This window comes from Elephas maximus, chromosome 19 (assembly GCF_024166365.1).
Source record: "Elephas maximus indicus isolate mEleMax1 chromosome 19, mEleMax1 primary haplotype, whole genome shotgun sequence".
In the NCBI taxonomy this organism is placed as follows: domain Eukaryota; kingdom Metazoa; phylum Chordata; class Mammalia; order Proboscidea; family Elephantidae; genus Elephas; species Elephas maximus.
The window spans coordinates 45,531,352-45,550,565 of record NC_064837.1 but is presented as its reverse complement, the minus strand read 5'-3'; the positions used below and the strand labels follow the sequence as shown (position 1 = coordinate 45,550,565).

The 19,214-nt window shown below is 50.9% G+C and overlaps 2 protein-coding genes across 6 annotated transcripts; one reads left to right on the top strand and one right to left on the bottom strand.

Annotated features, from left to right (window-relative positions):
- The first annotated feature begins 1,609 nt into the window (after positions 1-1,609).
- On the top strand, positions 1,610-10,955 carry PNPO (pyridoxamine 5'-phosphate oxidase). Of its 2 annotated transcripts, XM_049860620.1 has the most exons (7): positions 1,616-1,839; positions 2,803-2,927; positions 3,896-3,995; positions 4,793-4,846; positions 5,337-5,465; positions 5,781-5,851; positions 6,085-10,955. In XM_049860620.1, exons 1-7 carry the CDS (start codon positions 1,795-1,797, stop codon positions 6,248-6,250), a joined length of 690 nt encoding a protein of 229 aa, XP_049716577.1. In that variant the 5' UTR covers positions 1,616-1,794; the 3' UTR covers positions 6,251-10,955. The 2 variants fall into 2 exon arrangements, with proteins under 2 accessions (XP_049716578.1, XP_049716577.1); XM_049860621.1 differs by lacking the exons at positions 5,781-5,851; positions 6,085-10,955 and adding an exon at positions 5,680-5,774 and having other exon boundaries at positions 1,610-1,839.
- Positions 10,910-17,259, bottom strand: PRR15L (proline rich 15 like). 4 transcript variants are annotated; one of them, XM_049860625.1, is made up of 3 exons: positions 17,059-17,259; positions 14,218-14,291; positions 10,910-12,283 (listed from the first exon to the last, which is right to left on the bottom strand). In XM_049860625.1, the coding sequence occupies exon 3, from the start codon at positions 12,249-12,251 to the stop codon at positions 11,949-11,951; it is 303 nt and encodes a 100-aa protein (XP_049716582.1). In that variant the 5' UTR covers positions 12,252-12,283; positions 14,218-14,291; positions 17,059-17,259; the 3' UTR covers positions 10,910-11,948. The 4 variants fall into 4 exon arrangements, with proteins under 4 accessions (XP_049716582.1, XP_049716581.1, XP_049716580.1 ...); XM_049860624.1 differs by having other exon boundaries at positions 10,910-12,280; XM_049860623.1 differs by lacking the exon at positions 14,218-14,291.
- Between the last annotated feature and the right edge of the window lie 1,955 nt (positions 17,260-19,214).

Here is a 19,214-nt window from a genome sequence, read left to right as displayed (position 1 = left end):
CATCATATGGAGCTCTTGCCTTTTCAGCAAACTTAGGCTCCTATTCAGATGACCGTAGTCTTGGTTCCCTAGAATCCAGGGTCCAGGGTAGCAGTAGTCCAGGAATGCTAAAAGAAGCTGCCCTATGGACAAAATAGTCTGAGTTGAAGAGTACTGATTCCTGCTTAAATGGGTGCAAGTGCAGAAATGAAGGTTGGGGGGACAGCAATGTTTGTATGTGGAAAAACACCCTCAACAAGAAAGTAAGTCCAATCAACTCTCTCTCATTCATGCAGATGGAGGCAAATGATGGCAGCACAAAAAGTTCCAACCAGTCGATAATCCATAGATCAATATCATTAAGCTTTGAAACCTATATAATTTCTTTGCAGCAAATTTGTCTTCCAGGTTCCATTTGGCTCAATCTTTGACCACATAACAGAGGATGATATGTATCTAATGTGGGGCTTTAAGAAGGTTAGCTACAATGCAGACACCTGGGCAGGGCAGGGCAGAAAGTTCCCCTTACCTGGCACAGTCCTGGGGTGCCTGCCTAGATGGCTCTTGCAGCTCCCCTTCCTGATGTTGGTGGAAACTGAGGCTATAGAGAAGGCCAAAACCCAAGGTCCAGCCAAGTCAAAGATGGAATGTTCACTGTCAGGTTTCCCATCTCTCAGCCCTGCGTTCACAGCCTGGAAGTGGCTTTGTGCAGGCACCTGCTACCCTGTGCCCTCAGCTATTGCTGGCATTGATGGACTTTCCTAGACAGCTAGGAAAAGGGGGCAACTCAGCAAAGTCAAGGGAGACCTGCAGGAGGTGGGGCAGTGGCAACTTTTCCAGAACACTGGCTAGTGTCAGCTCCATGGCACTGTGAAAGGGGAAACAGGGAGCAAAGCATGCCCTGACCCCAGCTAGAAGGTGAGCCTGGAGAGAGGGCTCAGGGCTGGAGGAGGAAGATGGCTCCGGTCTGGGATGTCTAGACCTCAAATTTCCCTCTTCCCCCTTCCCACTCAGCTGTCTTCCTTCTCACCCGGGTCTTCCCAGATCCCAGAGTACCCATACCTGCCACCAACTAAACAGTACTCATTTAGTGTGCTCCACAAGTCTCTCCCACTTTCAAGCCCCAATTTCTTCTCCCAACCTTTCTCTGTGTCTCCCCATCGCCTTGCTTGGAGGATTGCCCCCTACTATATCCATTTCCTGGATTTCCTCTGCCAGCCCACCAGTCTCCTCTCCCAGGGAGTACTTCCAGCAGTAAATTAGCCTTCAGGCACTTACTATATGTCAGCCACTTAATACTGACCATTCGCCTCAAGCCTTCAGTGGCTCAGCCCCCGCGCCTGGCCTAGCCTTCTGCAGTCCCTATACCTTTAACAAACCTCCACGTGCGTGTTAACGGCGGCGACCGCATTTCCTTGTCTCTCTGCTCCCGCCCCCAGAGGCGCTGCCCATTGGCCGCTGGTTTCCTCTCTTCTCGCTCTAATTGGCCTTGCTCCCCAAAACTCCAACCAATGACCCCTCCGCGCCTGTCTCTCTCCTCTGATCCTGGCCTCTCATTGGCTCGAGGACTTAGGACCTGTTGTCTGGGTTTGGCAACTGGCAAATTCTTCCTTCCCTGATAGACGCTGGAGCTGAGACATTGGTTCCCAACCTAACCGAACCTGGCGCGGAGCGACGCTGGGTCACGTGGCTGGCGGCCCTCATGACGTGTGGGTTACCGGGCGTCGCCGTGACGTTCGGCCGTCGCCGTGACGTTCGGGCGACGGGGCCGAGTGGCTGGGCTACCTCCGTCGCCTGTGCAGTTGTGGTGCTGTCATGGACCTGGGACCGATGCGCAAGAATTACCGCGGGGACCGAGAGGTGCGGTCATCGGGGCGGGGGCCTTAGAGGAGGTCCCAGAGTCATCTACCGGGATACGCGCAGTTTTGGAGGAACCTCACGGGGTTTCTGGGATCACCCCGTCGGGGCAAAGAGATTTGGGGGTCGCCCCGGTGGATCATGAGGGTTTAAAAAGCAGTGGTGAGGAGGTTCTGGGGAAACGTGGATGCAGGTGGGCTCAAGAGGCAGCATGACATAGTGGATAAGGGCACGAACTCTGGAGCCTGTCTGGGTTTGAACCTTGGTGTCACCTTGAACAATTTATTTAACTTCTCTGAGCCTCAGTTTCGTTATCTGTAAAATGGTACGTACCTCATAGGGTTGTTATGTACTTAGATATGTGTAAAGTGCTTTGAGCCGTGTTAAGCACTTTATAAATATTTGATAAATAAAATAAGTAGAATATGGGGGAGGGGGAATAACTTCATTAGGAGGAGAGGAGAAAGCTCTTAGCTGTTACTGCCTTCAGGTCCTTCTGCATACCACTTGGAGAAGTTCTTTTACACTTCCCTCCTCAAGACAGGAACCAAGAGAACTGTTTTGGGCTTAGAGCCCAGAACCAGGGTGACTAAATCTGACTAGGTTGTTAGTACCTCCTGAAATCCTTCTTAAAAATGCGGTTTTTCAATAAACCTCAAGCCTGCTGAATGAGAGTCTATGGGGGTGGAGCCCAGGAATCTCTTTTATTTTTTGAGGCTCCCCAGGTGATTCTGATAGACAGATAACCATGAGATGAAACCCTGATTCATCTCTCACTAGCTGTATGACCAGACATGTTATTGGATCTCTCTCTGCCTCAGTTACCTCACCTGTAAAATGGGGCTGTTTTTTTGTTATGAGGACTAAGTAAGTTAATATTTGAAAAGTGCTTACAACAGTGCCAGGAACTCAGCAAGTGCTATAAGTGTTTGTTAAATGAAATAAGAATAAAAATCTCCACCTCAGGCATTTGAGGAGGTTCACCTGACCTCCCTGGACCCCATGAAGCAGTTTGCTGCCTGGTTCCAGGAGGCCGTTCAGTGCCCTGACATAGGAGAAGCCAATGCCATGTGTCTGGCCACCTGCACCAGGTAGGTGTGCCCCAGGTCCTTCTGTGGGTGAGTGTAGATGAAGTAGGGAATTTATGAAGCTCTCAAGTTGATGAATGCCAACTTCATGGTGCCAGCTCAGTTGCTCACATGCTGTGTGACCTCAGACAAGCCACTTGTCCTCTCTGGGCCTCAGTGTTCTTACCTCTAAACTGAAGACGGTTGTTTTTAGGTTGTGGTTTTAGGTGTTTCAACTCAGCAACCCATGTGACAGAATAGAACTGCCCCATAAGGTTTTCTAGGCTGTAATCTTTATGGGAACAGATCGCCAGATCTTTTCTCTCACGGAGACACTGGGTGGGTTCAAACCGCCAACCTTTTGGTTAGTAGCCAAACATAACCGTTATGCACCCAGGGCACTAAATTCCATTTCAGTGCTTTGCTCATTTCTGCCCTTGATACTCCCCACCCCCCAAACACCCCTGCCTCCGTCATCTACCCACCTACTCAATTCCCATCTGTCCTTCAAGATCTACTCCTGAGTCCTCTCCATGAAGCTCTCTCCCTCCCTTGAAACTTGACAGAGTGCCGCAGTGCATGCCATGTAATTAATTCGTCAACCCCTTGAGACATCTCAGGCATTAGCCTCTTTTGTGCCTGCCTCACGAAAGGGTAAGGCCTTTGCAGACAAGGAACTTATACTATATCCCTGGGTGATCCCAGAGGTTTGCATAGAGGACCTGATGTGACTACACCTTCCCTGATCAAAAACTGTGAGCTGATTGCATTATTGTTGCTCCCTGCCCTTAGGGACCCAGGAAGTAGTGGCATACTTGTACCTTTAGGACAATTTCCCAGGGACAAGTGGGGTGGGTAGAGCTGACTGAAAGCCTGAGTGCCCAGACAGTGCAAAATAAGCAGGATATAGCTGTAGGGGATGCTCAGACATCCTGTCCAGGGTGAAAGCAGTAGTGAGAGCATTGAAATAGTGCTTTGCTCTGTACCTCTAGGGATGGAAAGCCCTCTGCCCGCATGCTGCTGCTGAAGGGTTTTGGCAAGGATGGCTTCCACTTCTTCACCAACTATGAGAGTCGAAAAGGAAAAGAGCTGGTAAATCCTTGCCAAGGTCTGCATGGTCCGGTCCTTGCCTCCTCAACAGCCACCCATCCTCTCGACCCCCATTTGCTTCCAGTGCTTCAGACTCCTTCCTTCCCGCCTCAGGGCCTTTGCACTTGCTGTTCTCTTTGCCATAAATGAATTCTCTTTCTAATCATTCCTACCCTCCTCCTCTTTTATCTGTTTACCTTATTAACTCCTTGATTCCTACACTGAATCAGTCCCTCATGCTGTTTGCTGTCCATTGTAACTTGTAACTTTCTGTTTTCATGGTTTGTAACTGTACATTTATTTACGTGATTATGGTTCATGTTTGTCCCCCCTGGTAAAAAGTAAGCCCTGTAGGTGCAGAGGCTGCACGGGTCTTATCTCTGCTGTATCCTTAACATGTATCCTGATATCGGGCACAGAGTTGGCCCTTAGTATGCATTCAGTGACTGAATCCAAAATTAGAAGTCCTCCCAGAGGCCATGCCAGCCAAACAGGTGTTCCTCAGGACTCATATACCCAAGGGTGAGAGAAATGGCAAAGCCTCACTTTGGAGCCAGGCTGGCTTGAGTTTTAAACCCAGCTCTACCACTTGCTCTGTGAACTTGGGCACGTTATATACTCTCTCTGAGCCTGTCTCCACATCTGTAAAAGTAGGCCTGCTCTGAGGGTTTAAATGAGATGCTACAGTAAATGAACCTGCTGTGGGCCTGCACCCTGCAGATTCCTACCTTCTGCCCTGCATGCCAGAGTTGTCTTCCTCCTGTCCTGATAACTGTCTATGGCTTCTCTTCCATTTCCAGGACTCTAATCCCTTTGCTTCCCTTGTCTTCTACTGGGAGCCTCTTAACCGTCAGGTGAGTGAGTGCTTTCCTGGACAGCCTGGGGTGGGCTGGGTAAGGAGGGGCCTGAGTTTATGGATGAGCCCAGTGAGGGGTCCCAGGATGGGCAAGCATCTTGCCTAGGCCTGGGGCACTCGGCCTGTCAGAACACCAGTTAAGCATTTGCAGTTGATGCCGACTCCTGCGGCCCCATGTGTGTCAGGGTAGAACTGTGCTCGGTAGGGTTTTCGATGGCTGATTTTTTGGAAGTAGGTTGCCAGGCCTTTTTTCCAAGGCATCTCTAGATAAACTCAAACCTCCAAACTTTGTGTTAGCAGCTGAGCACATTAACTGTTTGCATCACCCAGGGACTCCCTGCCTCCCAGAAGCAGCTCTCAGTCACTGGTCTGGGTGGAGCCAGGAGGAGAAGGGCAGTTGATAAGAAGAACAGAGAGGCATGGGGCATGTGTTGGCAGGGAGGGCAGGCGACACTGAACCCCATCTAGCTAGGATCATCCCTGAGCAGGTGCGAGTGGAGGGACCTGTGAAAAAGCTGCCCGAGGAGGAGGCCGAGCGCTACTTCCACTCCCGCCCCAAGAGCAGCCAGATTGGGGCTGTGGTCAGCCACCAGAGCTCTGTGATCCCCGATAGGGAGGTAAGTGGGGCTCATCCACAGTCCTCCAGGGGCGGGGGGCTAGGGCCTTGGCTCCTCCCCCAGTGACTGCTGGAGGCCTGTCTCTCCAGCAAAGAGAAAAGGATGATCTCCCTGGGGGAGGTGGGGTAGAGAAATAAGCTTCCATTACTGTCTGACCTCCCGTTGGACTGTGTGCTCCGGGAGGCCAGTCGGTCTTGCTCACCTATGTCCCCAGCTCCTGGTCAACACCTGGCCCAGGGCACATGCTCAGTAAGTGGTCATTCAATGGCTCATTGACTGGAGCTGGCCCTTCCCCCATCTCCTCCTCCTGGTTAGTATCTGAGAAAGAAGAATGAGGAACTAGAGCGGCTCTACCAGGAACAAGAGGTGCCTAAGCCAAAGTACTGGTGAGTGATGCCTTGGGATCATCTGGAAAGGACCACCAGGACCGCCCCCCACCCCCCACACCCACCCAATTTGCTTGAAGCTGCCCTGTCCAAGGAATTACAAATCAGTCCCCCACTGCAACCCTGGTCAAAGGCATTCCAGCAACTTCCCTCAAGGGGCCCTGGGGTGGAAGGGGGAGAGTGACCTGACTAGAAAAATCCTCAGAGACTGAAACCTCTATTCTTCCTTATAGGGGTGGCTACGTCCTGTGCCCGCAGGTGATGGAGTTCTGGCAAGGCCAAACCAACCGCCTGCACGACAGGATTGTCTTCCGGCGACTACCGGCAGGAGATTGCCCTTTGGGATCCATGACCCACCGTGGGGAGGAGGATTGGCTGTATGAGAGACTTGCACCTTGACTCCGGAGTCTGCCTGCACGGCTGGAACTGGGGCAAGGTGCTACAAGACAGTGTGGGATAGGGAGCCAGCCACCTCTAAAGTCAACCCATTTCCCTCCCCACCTTTGTATTAGGGCTCTCCAGAGTTTGTCCTCCCAGTTCTCTCAATTACCTGGCCAGTAGAGTGTAACAGTGGCATAGAAAATCACAAATGGGAAATAATCCCATAATTACTTTTCTTCACCTTGATGAGGATTTATTCTAATAGCTCCCTCTTGGGGTAACAGGTGGTATGATTCGCTTCTCTGGTGACACCTGGTGGGCCCCCAGCAGCCCTGCCTGTTACCATGTGATGGGTCATACTAGCCAGAGCTGATTGGTTCCAGTGTAGGCACCTGAGCCAATCTCACCAGTCAGATTTTCTTGTCAACAATTTGAAATTTGGAATGGAGAGGCCCAGAGGACAGGAGTCTTCATAGTCAATCCATTGACGGCAGCCAAGAAGCAACAGGTCTCTGGTTGTAGCTGTTGGGATTCCCCCAAGATGCCCTAGCCCCCTGCTTCCCAGGTCTGGGCTGTACAGTTTCTCCTTCTGCCTCACAGCGCCACACTATCCCTCATATTCGGTTTTTGGCTTAAGAAAGCTGGAATTGATTTCTGTTGCTTGCAGCTAAAAGCCTTAACTAATACATTGACTGATAGGATATTTTAGTGGCATGTGCCCTATGATTACTGCCTTCCATTATTTGAAGCACAGATTAATTTTTTAATCCAGAGGCTCCATGAATGGAAGTTGCAGGGAAGCTGGTTTCATCTCAATATGGGGGCAGATTTTAAACAATCAGAGTGCCCAAGAGGGAGTGAGCTGCTTGTTAGGTGATAAGTTTCTTGTAACTAGGAGTATGCAATCCCAGTTAGCAATTGGTAGCAGGGATTCATGTGCTGGGTGCTCTGCAGGCTGAGAAGATTTTAATCAATCTTCATTTTTCCTGTTTGTTTATAAAATCTGTATATATGTGGGTTTGTTTTTTTTTTTTTGACACATACATACATCATTTTCCTGTTGTTAGATGCTGTCGAGTCAATTCCGACTTGCAGTGACCCCATGTGGCAGAGTAGAACTGCCTCATAGGGTCTTCTAGGCTGTAATCTTTATGGAAGCAGATTGCCAGGTCTTTCTCCTGTGGAGCAGCTGGTGGGCTCAAACCCCTGACTTTTCGGTTAGCAGCTGAGTGCTTAACCGTTGCGCCACCAGGGCTCCTTTTCCTAGCATAAAATTAAATTATTGTAGAAATTATGCCTTTCAGACTACTCACAACCCCCCTTCCCCCACTCCCCACTTCTACCCATGCTGACCACCTAGACCTGTGGTTTTCAACCACAATGGACTCACCTGGGGAGCCTTAAAAGTCCTGCTGCCTGGTTCCCCCCTTCAGAAATGTTTTAACTAGCCTGGTCTACCGCATGGGTGCATTCCAGACTAGAATCCCCAAGGAGTTCTTGTGGAGCCAAGATTGAGACCCGTGGTCTAGATCCTTGCTAGTCACAGTGTGGGCCACGGGCCAACAGCACCAGCATTCCCCAGAACCAGTTAGAGGTGTAGACCCTCGGGCTCACCCCAGACTCCCTGAACTCTGTTCTCCATTTCCACAAGGCCCCCAGGTGACCGTCTGCACTGGCCTCAGCCTCTAGACAACAACCTCCCCCATCACAGCCTGTGAGTCTTTAATAACCTGGGCTGAGGCCTCTGCTGAAATGTATTTGCTTTCCTTGAGCACACACCTGGTGACCAGGGACAGCCTGGAGGAGAGGTGTGCTGCTGTGGAGAGGAGCCAGGCTGGCAAATGTTTGCTGTGACTAAGCCGGGATCAGAGAACTGACTAGTATTTGCACTTTTTGGCAGTGAACTTGCTACTCTGTCAACTGTACTTCATTTGACTGTAATGGGCGTGGGGTTTAGCATCTCTTACTGACTGGGTTCCTCCAAGGGCAGCCTCTCCTGTGTTGATCCCCCCTAAACCTGAGTGCAGGGAGGCACAACATTAACCTCGTGGCCACCTTCAGGAGAGGGTGCCAGGATGCCCTTCACTGCCTTGTCCTTTGTGTCCTTGTGCCATAAGTTTTAGGAGTCCATGTATGCGTGTGTGTGCGGCGCGCACACGCTTGGAGAAGTTCAGCACCCTACCTGTGTTCTTGGGGGCTGTGTATCCCCCCCAGCTTTGATCCTGGTCTCAGCTGCACCTTTCAGATTTTCCAGCAAATAGTCAATCCCGAATATGTAATAAAAGCCTGTCAACTGTGCGTGATTTTAACACTGAGCCTGTCCTGGTCTTGCCGGAAGGAGGGGAATTGGGGAATGTGAGTCTCCTCCCACTTCCCCTTTCCTCCCGGGGAAGGTTGGGCCTCCAGCAGGGGGAGCTAGCCGCCCAGGGTTTGTCCCTTCTGGGCCACAAAGGCCAGTTCTGGCGGCAGCCTGCTCCCCCTTCCCCCCACCTTGGGCCGCGTCCCAGTGAAACTGTGGTCGATAACCTGTAGCCTCTCCCAGCTCCTGCACATATTTGCACTCTCAGTTCCTCCTCCTCCTGAAATCCTGCAGCTGCCTCACTCTGACTCCTCAGGCAGCCAGACCTCCTTTGGCTTTTAGTAGCCTCCCCACTCCGCTGCCCTCAGCTTAGGGATTTAAGTGGAGTTTCCCTTGGAGATTTCTGTGGAGATCACTTTGGGGCTGTTGAGGGGCCATGGACCCTGTCACCTAAGAGGAGCAATGGTGTCCGTGATATCACAGGGACAGGTGGCAATGCTGGTGGCCCCGGGCCTATCCTCTTTCCCCACCTCCCAGTGCCAGAGAACCACAAGGTGGGTTGAAGTTGGAGGTTCCCACAGGCTGGAGTCTCAGGACACCCAGCCCTGAAGCTGGTTGGCTTTTCCCATTGGTTCCAGAATCTACACAGCGCCCTCCAGTGGCCCAGACATTGCCCTCATTCCCACCTCCCCTTCTGCAAGAGACCACTGTGTTCCTTTGTTCTGAGCTTCAGTTTCCCTTCCCCTGAGCAGACAAAAATCAAGAGTGAGAAGGGACTGTGTGGTATAGTGGTTACCTGTGCAGATCAGCTCTGGCTTCAGTCACAGCTGTCACTGTGAGCACCTGACCTGGGGCAAGTGACTTAACCTTCCTGAGCCTCAGCTAACTTTTCTGGGAAATAGGGATAATGGTAACACCTGTCTCAGGGGTGGTGCAGGGATTAAAAGAGGAACCTTATGAACTGCTTGCCACAGGGCTTGGCCCATCGTAAGTGCTCTCTAGATGTTAACTGTTAACGTAGGCCAGGGCTGTGGGGAAAGCCTGAGCTCCAAGGATTGGTAATGTAGGTCCCTAGGAAGTTCCAGGTGGTGGGGAAGGATGAGGGAAGAGGCCTTGGGGAAGGCAGCAGACCTAATCCTGCCTTCCCTCCCTTCCCCTCCTGGACTCCCTAACTCATCCTCAGAGTTCCCCTTGGCCTGGGTGACACTACCTAACAAAGACCCCTTGTATAGTTCTGTTTGTTTTGGTAATTTCTGAGCAACAGCTCTCTGGGGTGGGGTGGGGTGGCCCAGCAGCATGCAAAGAGCTGACCTGGAAGCTACAGGACCACATTGCTTAGCTGGCCACCTTGGTCTCTCCCTGTTCCTGTCACAAACTCCTGAGATTTGGACAATTTTTTTCCAATTGCAGCTGCTGTGGATTAAGAAAAAACTGGACCTTGGAAGAAAGGCCTGGCAATTTACTTCTGAAAACCAGCCAATGAAAAGTCCTGTGGATCACAACTGTCTGATCTGCAGCCGATCATGGGAATAATGCAGAAATGGGCAGCATTTGGTTCCGTAGTGCATGGGGTCGCCCTGAGTCAGGGGCTGACTTGACAGCAGCTGATGACATCGTAGAGAAAGCTCTCTTCTTAAACTGAAGCTATGGGGTATGCTGGAGTGTCTTAATAAAGGAAGGAGAAAGGAAATCTATATTTAACTGAGCACTTATGTTTGGGCCAGTGGCTTATTACTGACGCCTCCTTGTGAAGTAGGTATTATTGCAGCCCCCTTTTAAGGGAGACCTGGTGGCACAGTGGTTAAAGTGTTTGGCTGCTAACGAAAAGGTCGGCGGTTCAAACCTAAAAGTCACTCTGTGGGAAAAAGATGTGGCAGCCTCTTCTGTAAATATTTATAGCCATGGAAACTCTAGGGGCAGTGCCACTCCGTCCTTTAGGGTTCCTATGAGTCGGAATCGACTCAAGGTAGGAGAGGGTTTAAGGAAGAATCCAAGACTCAGAGGAAATTTTTAAAAAATATTCTCAAGATTGCTCAGGTACTAAGGAGTGGAATGAGAACATGAATCCTAATCCCAAGCCAAACTTTGAGGTCAGTCACCAAAGGCCTGCCCCACTCTTTTGGGCCCCCTGCTCGCCTCTCTGTGGCAAGAAGGAAGTGACCACTGAAGTGTGACTAGCTCTTTCCTCTGCTCTCCCTCAGCTCAGCCCCGGGATGCTAAGGCTGGCTTGAGGGGGAACCAGGGACTCAGTTCCTACATTCTCACACCCTTCCTGGTGCCTGCAAGGAAGAGCTTCAGCACAAAGTTCCACGTTTACATGAAGGGAGATAAAGACATGAAAACCAGTCACCTCGGTAAATGCAGGACAAGAGCACACACGTTCCCTGCTTTTGTAGCATTGTTTATTACAAAGACCTATGATGAATTTTTTAAACAAAATTCACAGCTCCAGGACTCGTCTCTGGTGCTGATCTGTCTTAAATACTAGTAGGGGTCCAAGAGGCGAAAATGGGCAGCTTTTAGCTCTCCTGCTGCCTCCCCCATTAGGACCCTTGGTCCAGTGGGACCTCCCTTTGAGGGCAGGTAGCTTGGCACCTGCATAAGTGGTGGCCAAAGCAGGAATTCATAGAGTCAACTAATCTGGCCTTCTGTGGCCCCATAGAGTGCCAGGGTCATCTTCCCCCTCCACACCTGGCAGCAAAGTTCCAGGAAGTTTACCACTTGTGTTGGGAGGTGAGCTCAAGTTCAGTATCTCAGTCTCCGCCTCTGGTTCCAAGGAAACCAACTCCCCATCACGTGGCTTCTGGAAAATGTGCTCTCCTCAGAGTCGTTCCAAGGTGGAGAAAGAAACTCACATTTGACCCTGGGCCTGGGGGGTGGGTGTAGGGGTCGGGGGTCTGTCTGGCCTTCTCTCTCAGTTCTTTGACATGCCACCTGCCCGCTGGCACCACCGGGGCTTTGTGGCAGACTGTCTTTCCAGGGTGGAAGTTTCTATCCTTGAACCGGAGTGCCTTCTGTATGTGACTGGAGGAGAATGGGAGGACTTTGAGGTCCCCAGGGCCTTAAATAAAGCTGGATACATAAATATAAACCTAAAGCCAGACATTTTCTCACCAGTGGCCATCATTTGGAAACCCTGGTGGTGTAGTGGTTAAGTGCTACGGCTGCTAACCAAAGGGTCAGCAGTTCGAATCCACCAGGCGCTCCTTGGAAACTCTATGGGGCAGTTCCACTCTGTCCTGTAGGGTCGCTATGAGTCGGAATCGACTCGACAGCACTGGGTTTGGTTTTGGGTTGGCCATCAATTACATTACCCCACGGTGTCCGCTGTGGCCAAAGAGACCAGCGTGGCCTGCTCTGGTCCCTGACCCTGCTGATGTCAGGGAGCGAGGGCACTAGCATCCTCCGCGGTCCCCTTCACTGTCCTTCGTCCTCCCTGTCATCAAAGAGGTCGGGGTTCTCTGCCAGGGTGGCGCGAACTTTTTTCTTCTCCTTGAACCGGCCTGAGTTGGAGACTTTGACATGCTTGCCTTTTGTGCTCTTGTCCACAATCTTCTCAAGGCGGGTGTTAAAGTCGCTGGTGGGGCTGCCGCCCTCGGGCCTTGGGGGCTCCGTGCCCCCGTCCGTTTGGGCATAGGTGTCTGGGATCGCATACAGCACCTTGGGAGTGGATTTCTTTTTTCGGAGGAAGGTCAGCTTCCACCAACCAACTTCAGTCATGGCGATCCCCGATCCGAAGATAGGGCTTTCTGCTGGAGCAGGGTGGGGGAGAGATGGAGGTCAGTGAGGAGAAGGGGGTGGGTGCCCAGGGCCCAACACTCTCTGGACTCCTAATCATGGGTGATTTTAATAGCTTGGACCTGAAAGACTTGAAGATAGGGCCAAATGAACCAAGGATTCAGGTAGGTGGTGTGATGTGATGCTTTTGGAGAGTATAAGAGAGAAGAGCCTGGTGAGGGGTCAGCCAAAACCAACATAGGCAAGGAAGTCAGTGGAGCCAGACAGAGGGGACAGGGTGACAATCACACAGCGCTGCCAGGCAGGCTTGAAGGAAGCTTTAAGATCATTGATTCCAGGCCCCTCAGAGTAGTGCAAATAGTTTACGCTCAACTACTAACCTAAAGGCTAATGGTTTGAACCCTCCCCAGCAGTGCCTTGGAAGAAAGGCCTGGTGATCTGCTCCAAGAAAACTCTATGGAGCACAGTTCTACTGTGTAATACACAGGACATCATGGGTCAACTGACTTGACTGCCATGGGTTTGGTTTGGTTTTCAGGGTCACAGGAAAGGGAAGAGCTTGCTTGAGTCACTCAGTATCCAGACATTTAACACCTTCCCATGCTTTTCCCACTCCATGCCAGGCCCTGCTGCCAGGAGATGGGCAGATGGACAACTGGTATCAGATGGACTGAAATGCTCTGCACATTTTGCTTGGAATTCATTACAAAATCAAACAGAATTTGTAATAATCTGAGTAATTCAGGCTTCCCACTGGTGACCAACAGGCTAAAGAAGCTGCTGACCTTTGTCCAAGGGGGAAGAACCTTGGGGTGGCAGTGAGCAAGAAGTCTTGGGACTGTTCTAGCCTCCTGACCTCTGGCCGGTTACTTCTCTGGGCCTCAGTTTCATCATCTGTCCCTTCCAGCCCTTACCTTTGGCTCTGACGTTAATCCCTGCCACAGAGGTAGACATGCTTTGCAAAGTAAAACTTATGCTAATATTAATAATTACTAAAGGATGGCTCTCTTTCCCCACCCAGCTTCCATGAGAACAGAAACTTGAAAGAGTTTGGAAGGAGATTTGGTGTCAAGAGGTACATGTGAGATATGGCCATCACAGGTTGTACCTGTACACAGGCTCCTCATAGACATGGGATGTGGGGGCTGAGATCCAGGCTTCTCCACTCACAAGCTGTGTGCCCTTCCACAGAGAAGCCTTCCCCAGGGACCTCACCTTTTGCTAATTTGCACAAAGGAACTGTATGAGTTAGTGGGGTTCTAGGTTATGAAGATGCCTGGACATCATTAGTACCTGAGGCATGTAGGATGGGAGAAGGGGATAATAGACTACAGGAATTCAGATCAGTGAAAGAACAGGCAGAGTGATGAGAAATATAGTCATCGCTGGGCCTGGAGAGGCTGGTGGTCTGGCTCTTAGGACTCCTGAATGTGGGCTGAGAAACCTCCTGAAGATACAGTAGTCCTCATTGTTAACTGCTATGGAGTCAGCCCCCACTCATGGTGACCCATGCACAACAGGCTAAGACCACTGTGATCCACTGGGTCTGCACTGGCTGATTTTTGGAAGTAGATCCACAGGACTTTCTTCCTACTCTTAGCTTGGACACTCCATTAAAACCTGTTCAGCATCATAGCAACATGCAAGCCTCTACTGACAAATGAGTGGTGGCTGTGCTTGAGGTGCATTGGCTGGAAATCAAACTGAGGTCTCCTGCATAGGAGGCAAGAACTCTACCACTGAACCACCACTGCCCCCACAGTAGCCATAGAATAGACCAGAAAGCTAGCTGATCAGCTGACTTCATTTTAAAAACTGATTGCCTTATCTAAAATACAGCTATTGGTCTCTACTTGTCTGTAGCTAAAGAGAAAGAAGGAAACCAAAGACTCAGAGAAGAAACTAGTCTGCAGAACCAATAGTCTACATGAACAGTGACATCACCTACCTTGAGACCTGAAGAACTAGATGGTGCCCAGCTACCACTACTGATGGTTCCAACCAGGTTCTCAATAGATGGTGCTGGATAGAATGGAAGAAATATGTAGAACAAAACTCAAAATCCTAAAAAAAGGCTTACTGGATCGGTAGAGACTAGATGAACACCTGAGACTATTGCCCTGAGATACTCTTTAAACTTAGAACTCAAACCACTCCCAGAGGTCATCTTTCAGCCAAGTGACAGATTGGCCCATAAAATAAATCCTGTCACCTATGAGTACTGTGCTCCTCAAAATAATCATCTAGATAAAACCAAATGGTTAACATTTACCCTAGGCCAAAAGTGAGAAGGCAAGAGGGGACAGAGAAGCTAGATTAATGGGAACAGAACAACCAAAATGGAAATAATGAGAATGCTGATATATTGTGAAGAATGTAACCAATGTCACTGAACAATATGTATAGAAATTGTTAAATGAGAACCTAATTTTTTGTGTAAGCTTTCACCAAAAACACAATAAAATATTTAAAAACAACAACAAAAAACTGATGGCCTTAACTATATTTTCTAAAAAGATCAGGAAAAAAATATGCCAAACTATTAATAGTGTGGTTTTTTATATAGAAGAAATAGGAGATACTTTCTCCCTCTACTTTTCTGATTTCCAGATTTTCCATAATGAGTATGGATTATGTTATAAAGGGAGGAACCTATCGAATTAGGGAAAATAGAAAACAGAATGCTGGCTTAGGCTTGGAATGAGTTGTGTGCCTGCAGCCATTGCTCCTTGCTGCTGCTATTTTCCACCCCTCCACATACCCACCCCTTTGCCCAGAGCACATACTCAGTGGATTCCTTCCCACCTCATTGTCCAGGAAGCAAACCCCACAGTGCTAGCTCTGGCTCTGTCGCTGAGCTCAAGTAGCCAGAGAAGCCAAGGGGAGATCTTACACAGCTCCTACTTGGAATATGAAGGAGCGGGTAAGAGTGGCAGACACATGCTTTCAGGGCACCCTGGAGAGGTGAGCGCACAAAGGGGACAGCCCGAGAGGTTTATTTTGGCAGCCTGCCCCCCCCCCCGCCACCTTTCCCTACCTGGGCTTAGCACAGCCTTGCACAGAACTTGGTGTTCCAGAATGGGCTTCTAGAAGGAGTTGGGGGCAAGGCAAGGAAGGAGAGACAGGGCACTTGCTTGCACTGTGCTTGCCCCAGTCACTGACTTGTCTGGGACAAGGCCCACAGCCCTACCATTGACCATCAGGCCTGTCAAAGAATTTGGGGAGTAGAGGAACAGAAGATCCAGCTCCTGGACTCACTTTAACCACCAGACCACCTAGGTCCATGAGAGGAAGTGCCCGCTAAAATATATCCACTTTAATGGGTTTTATGAGTTGCCATTCGTGGGCTTTACTCTCAGAGTAAAAGGAGCCACAGATTACCAGGAACTTCTTATCAGAAAGCCATAAAAAAACCAAAACCAAACTCCTTGCTGTCTAGTTGATCCCAACTCCTAGTGACTCTATAGAACAGAGTAGAACTGCCTTAAGGGGTTTCCAAGAAGTTGATGGTGGATCTGAACTCCCGACATTTTGGTTAGCAGCTCTTAACCACTGCACCACCAGGGCTCCAGAAAGCCATAAGAAACAAGAATAGCCCACGGACCTGCCCTAGGGCCTCATATCCTGGTGGTGTATCCTGGTCTCTCTGGGAGGTCCTTTGCTAGGCCTCCAGTCCCTTCTGTCCAGGAAGGAGATGTGAGCACCAGTGAGCAGGTGTTTACCACTTTAGGCAAGCCTGACATACGGAAATCTGAATTTGCAAAACATAAATTAAGGCGCTTCTTTGCTTTACAAAATAACCCAGCTACAAGATTCTTTTAGTGTGAGCTACCCCAAGATAGTGTTAAATCTGATTTGAGACATGATATTGAAACTTCCCAGATATCCAAACTGGGAAGATACCTACCAAAGATACCTACAGCTAAATGCCCAGCCTAATCACAGAAGGTCTGGGACGGGGGTGTCTTTTGGGATTTCAAATGGGTCCAGCATTTGGTGGAAGTTGGTGACCCTGCAGTTGGCCTTGTGCAGGGCCCTGAACTGGCCGAGACAGGGCTGGGCCCTTGCCCTGGGGCCTTACAATCTATAGGGAGTTGGAATCAGCCCCTGAGGATGCCGGCTCCACCTCCGCTGTCTGCACAGCTTTGGAGCCCACAAAGGGTCTGGACGGATGCCTGCTACCTCTGCCTTTGGTGGCCAGCACCATAGCATGCATGTGTGTGCCCCAGGACAACCCCACCACCCCAGCTGGGTTCGTGAGCTTCTCTGAGGGCTTTGCCCAGATTGGGCCTGGCCTTTTCCTAAACTGGGGTGGGTTAACAATTGACTAAGGGAGAGGCAGAGCAAGGCAGCTTCTAGGTTGTTTGAGAAGACTCAGAACCCTCTCCCCCAGGGTCCCTAATGGCACTTCTGACTCTGGATGAGGTTAAGGTGCCCTGGACAGAACAGGGAGGTACTCCTGCTTGACAGCAAGAAATATCTTCCACGCTGAGTTTGGGGTTGGGGGGGGCAGGGTAAGGTGGATAAAGGGAGCTCTAGTTCAGCAAGGGTTAATAGAGAACCGCTCTGGAGTGAAACTTTCCCAGAAGGAGCTCTGCTGGAGGCCTGGATTAACTCCAAGATGCCAGTGGGATGAGTCCAGAGTCCTGCCTGCCCACCTACAGAGAGGTGGGAGATGGCATGCCTGGGTTCTTTTCCCAGTAGGCTTTGTCAGCTATGGAGGCAGAACAGGGTGCCCTGACTGGGGACTGTGCCTCAGACTCCCTACCCACCTGCCCTCTGCCTGTACCTGTAATCCTGCCTTCTCCGGGCTGGAGGCGAGACCTTCCCCAGAGAAGGAACGAGTGTAGGAGCTGCCCAGGAGGGTGAGACTGGAGAAGGTAGGGGTGTCTCCAGGGTGCCACTCCAGGCAGGAGGGGTGGGTAGGAGCAGCTGTAGGTCAGGTGCAAGAGAAACAGGTGTAGGAGCAGGTAACTGCTCCCGCTGTGGCTCCTGGAGTCAAGGTGAACCTGAAACCCAGCCCCTCCCAGCTAAGTAAACAGAAGCAAAGGCCGGCTCAGGCTGATGAATATTCATCACCCCAGAAACCCAATCCCAGTGCCCCTGCACCCACCCGGAAGCCAGGGTTCTCCAGGGACCACCAAGCCAGACGAGGGAATTCCACAGGGTGTCTGGGGTGGGGGTGGGGGCATGGAAGTCTCTCTCCTCAGTTTCCCCACCCTTGGGCTGCCCGGTGGTGCACCCCAGCTATAGTCAAGGTCACCCCCTCCCATTCTATCCCTGGAAGAGGCTCAGATCCTTCTCCAACGTGAACTATCACTTGGACATTGCCTCAGGTACAACCGGGAAAGGGTTAAGGGCCGCTGTTCCGTTGGTGCACAGCGGCAGGACCGCACAGCGGCAGGACGGGGTGCACCCCAGCTGCCTTTGAACTCCTTGAGTCGAAACTAGTCCCTGGTTAAACTGGTTGGCAGACCGGTTCCCAGACTGTCTGCTCCCCTGCAAAAGCCTCAGTGCTCCTCAGGTGGGGTGGGGGAGCAGTGGAGGAGTGCTATGGGTCCCTCCTGACCTGAAGGCCCCTCCTCAGGATCTTCCTGAGGTGGAAGAGAAGGTGGCACTGGCCCTTCCATGGGCCAGGCTCTCCAGATCTGCCACAATCTCAAACATTCTCATTCCCTGGCCCCCAGCTTAGAGGAGGGCTTCAGGGGTCTTGAATCCCACGCGAAACTCCACGCGTGAGGAAAGAGGGGCATTGCTTTTTCTATTACAGGATCCAAAGCTTTCACAGACTCTCAAAGAGAACTGTGACTGCCTCCCCACACCCAAGTGCCACTTCCTTCAACTTCCCACAAACTCCCAGCAGTCATTTGGAAGGCTCTACTGAGATTCTGAAGGTGGCAAAACCCCAAGCAAGCTTACAGGGAAAGAGGGGGAGATGAGAGAAACCCATAAGGTGGGGGGACTGGGAGCAGAGTGTGCACGAAGGGGGTGTCTCCTCGCCAAGCCGCAGCTGCACTTCCTCCTGGAAACCTCCCCATGTTACCCCTCCCACCACAGCCCAGCCAAGCCCTGCTGCTCCTGGAGCTGGCTCCGGGCTTTGGAGAACGTTGTTTTGCAGTCCCCCTGAGGTGGTGGATTGCATTTGTATTTGTTTCTCCCCTCTGATGGGCATCACTGAGTGGGCAACATCTGCTGCACGTTCAGTTCCTGGCGCCCTGTGCTGCCCAGCTTAGATGCTCAATCCATCAGCCCACCTACCTTCCCGCATGTACTGAGTATTCCTTATGAGCCAGGCACTGAGCTAGGCGCTAGGTAGGGAAAAAGCATGAAGTTCCCCCTTTCCCCTGTCTCCCCCCATCTAAGTTACATTTTAAATCCTAACATACCAACTCTCAAGCCTGTCCCATCCTGTCACAAGCCTTACTTCCACGCGGTTCAGCTTCTCATGGCCTCTTCATTTGGTATTCCCCTCCATTCTCCATAGTTCCCCTGGCCCTGGTCTCTCGAGTCGACAGTTCTTCAAAAGGTCCCCATGGCCCATGGTGGAACCCACGTGGCTTGGCCCTTCTAAGACGGAGCCTCTGCAGACTTCTATCCCTGCCCACCACTCCCAACTCTCTCTGAATACACACACAAGGTCCTTTCTCTGCCTACCTTCCTGGGCACAGAGGCTACCTAAGAGGGTAAGATTAGGCATGCATGCTGTGTCCTTGGCCAGGAATGGCCCCCCACCCCCTTTGCAACCCAAGACAAACTCCTATTCATCCCTCGAGACCTGGATAAATTATTATGCTTCCCCTCCCCACCAGGAAGTTTCTTGTCCCTCCTTCTGCATTCCCACAGAGCTGGCTCATTTATTTCAATTTCACATGAATGTATACCATGATTGATTATATGTATATATGCTATATATATAATTATATATATTCTATCTATTGTATAAGG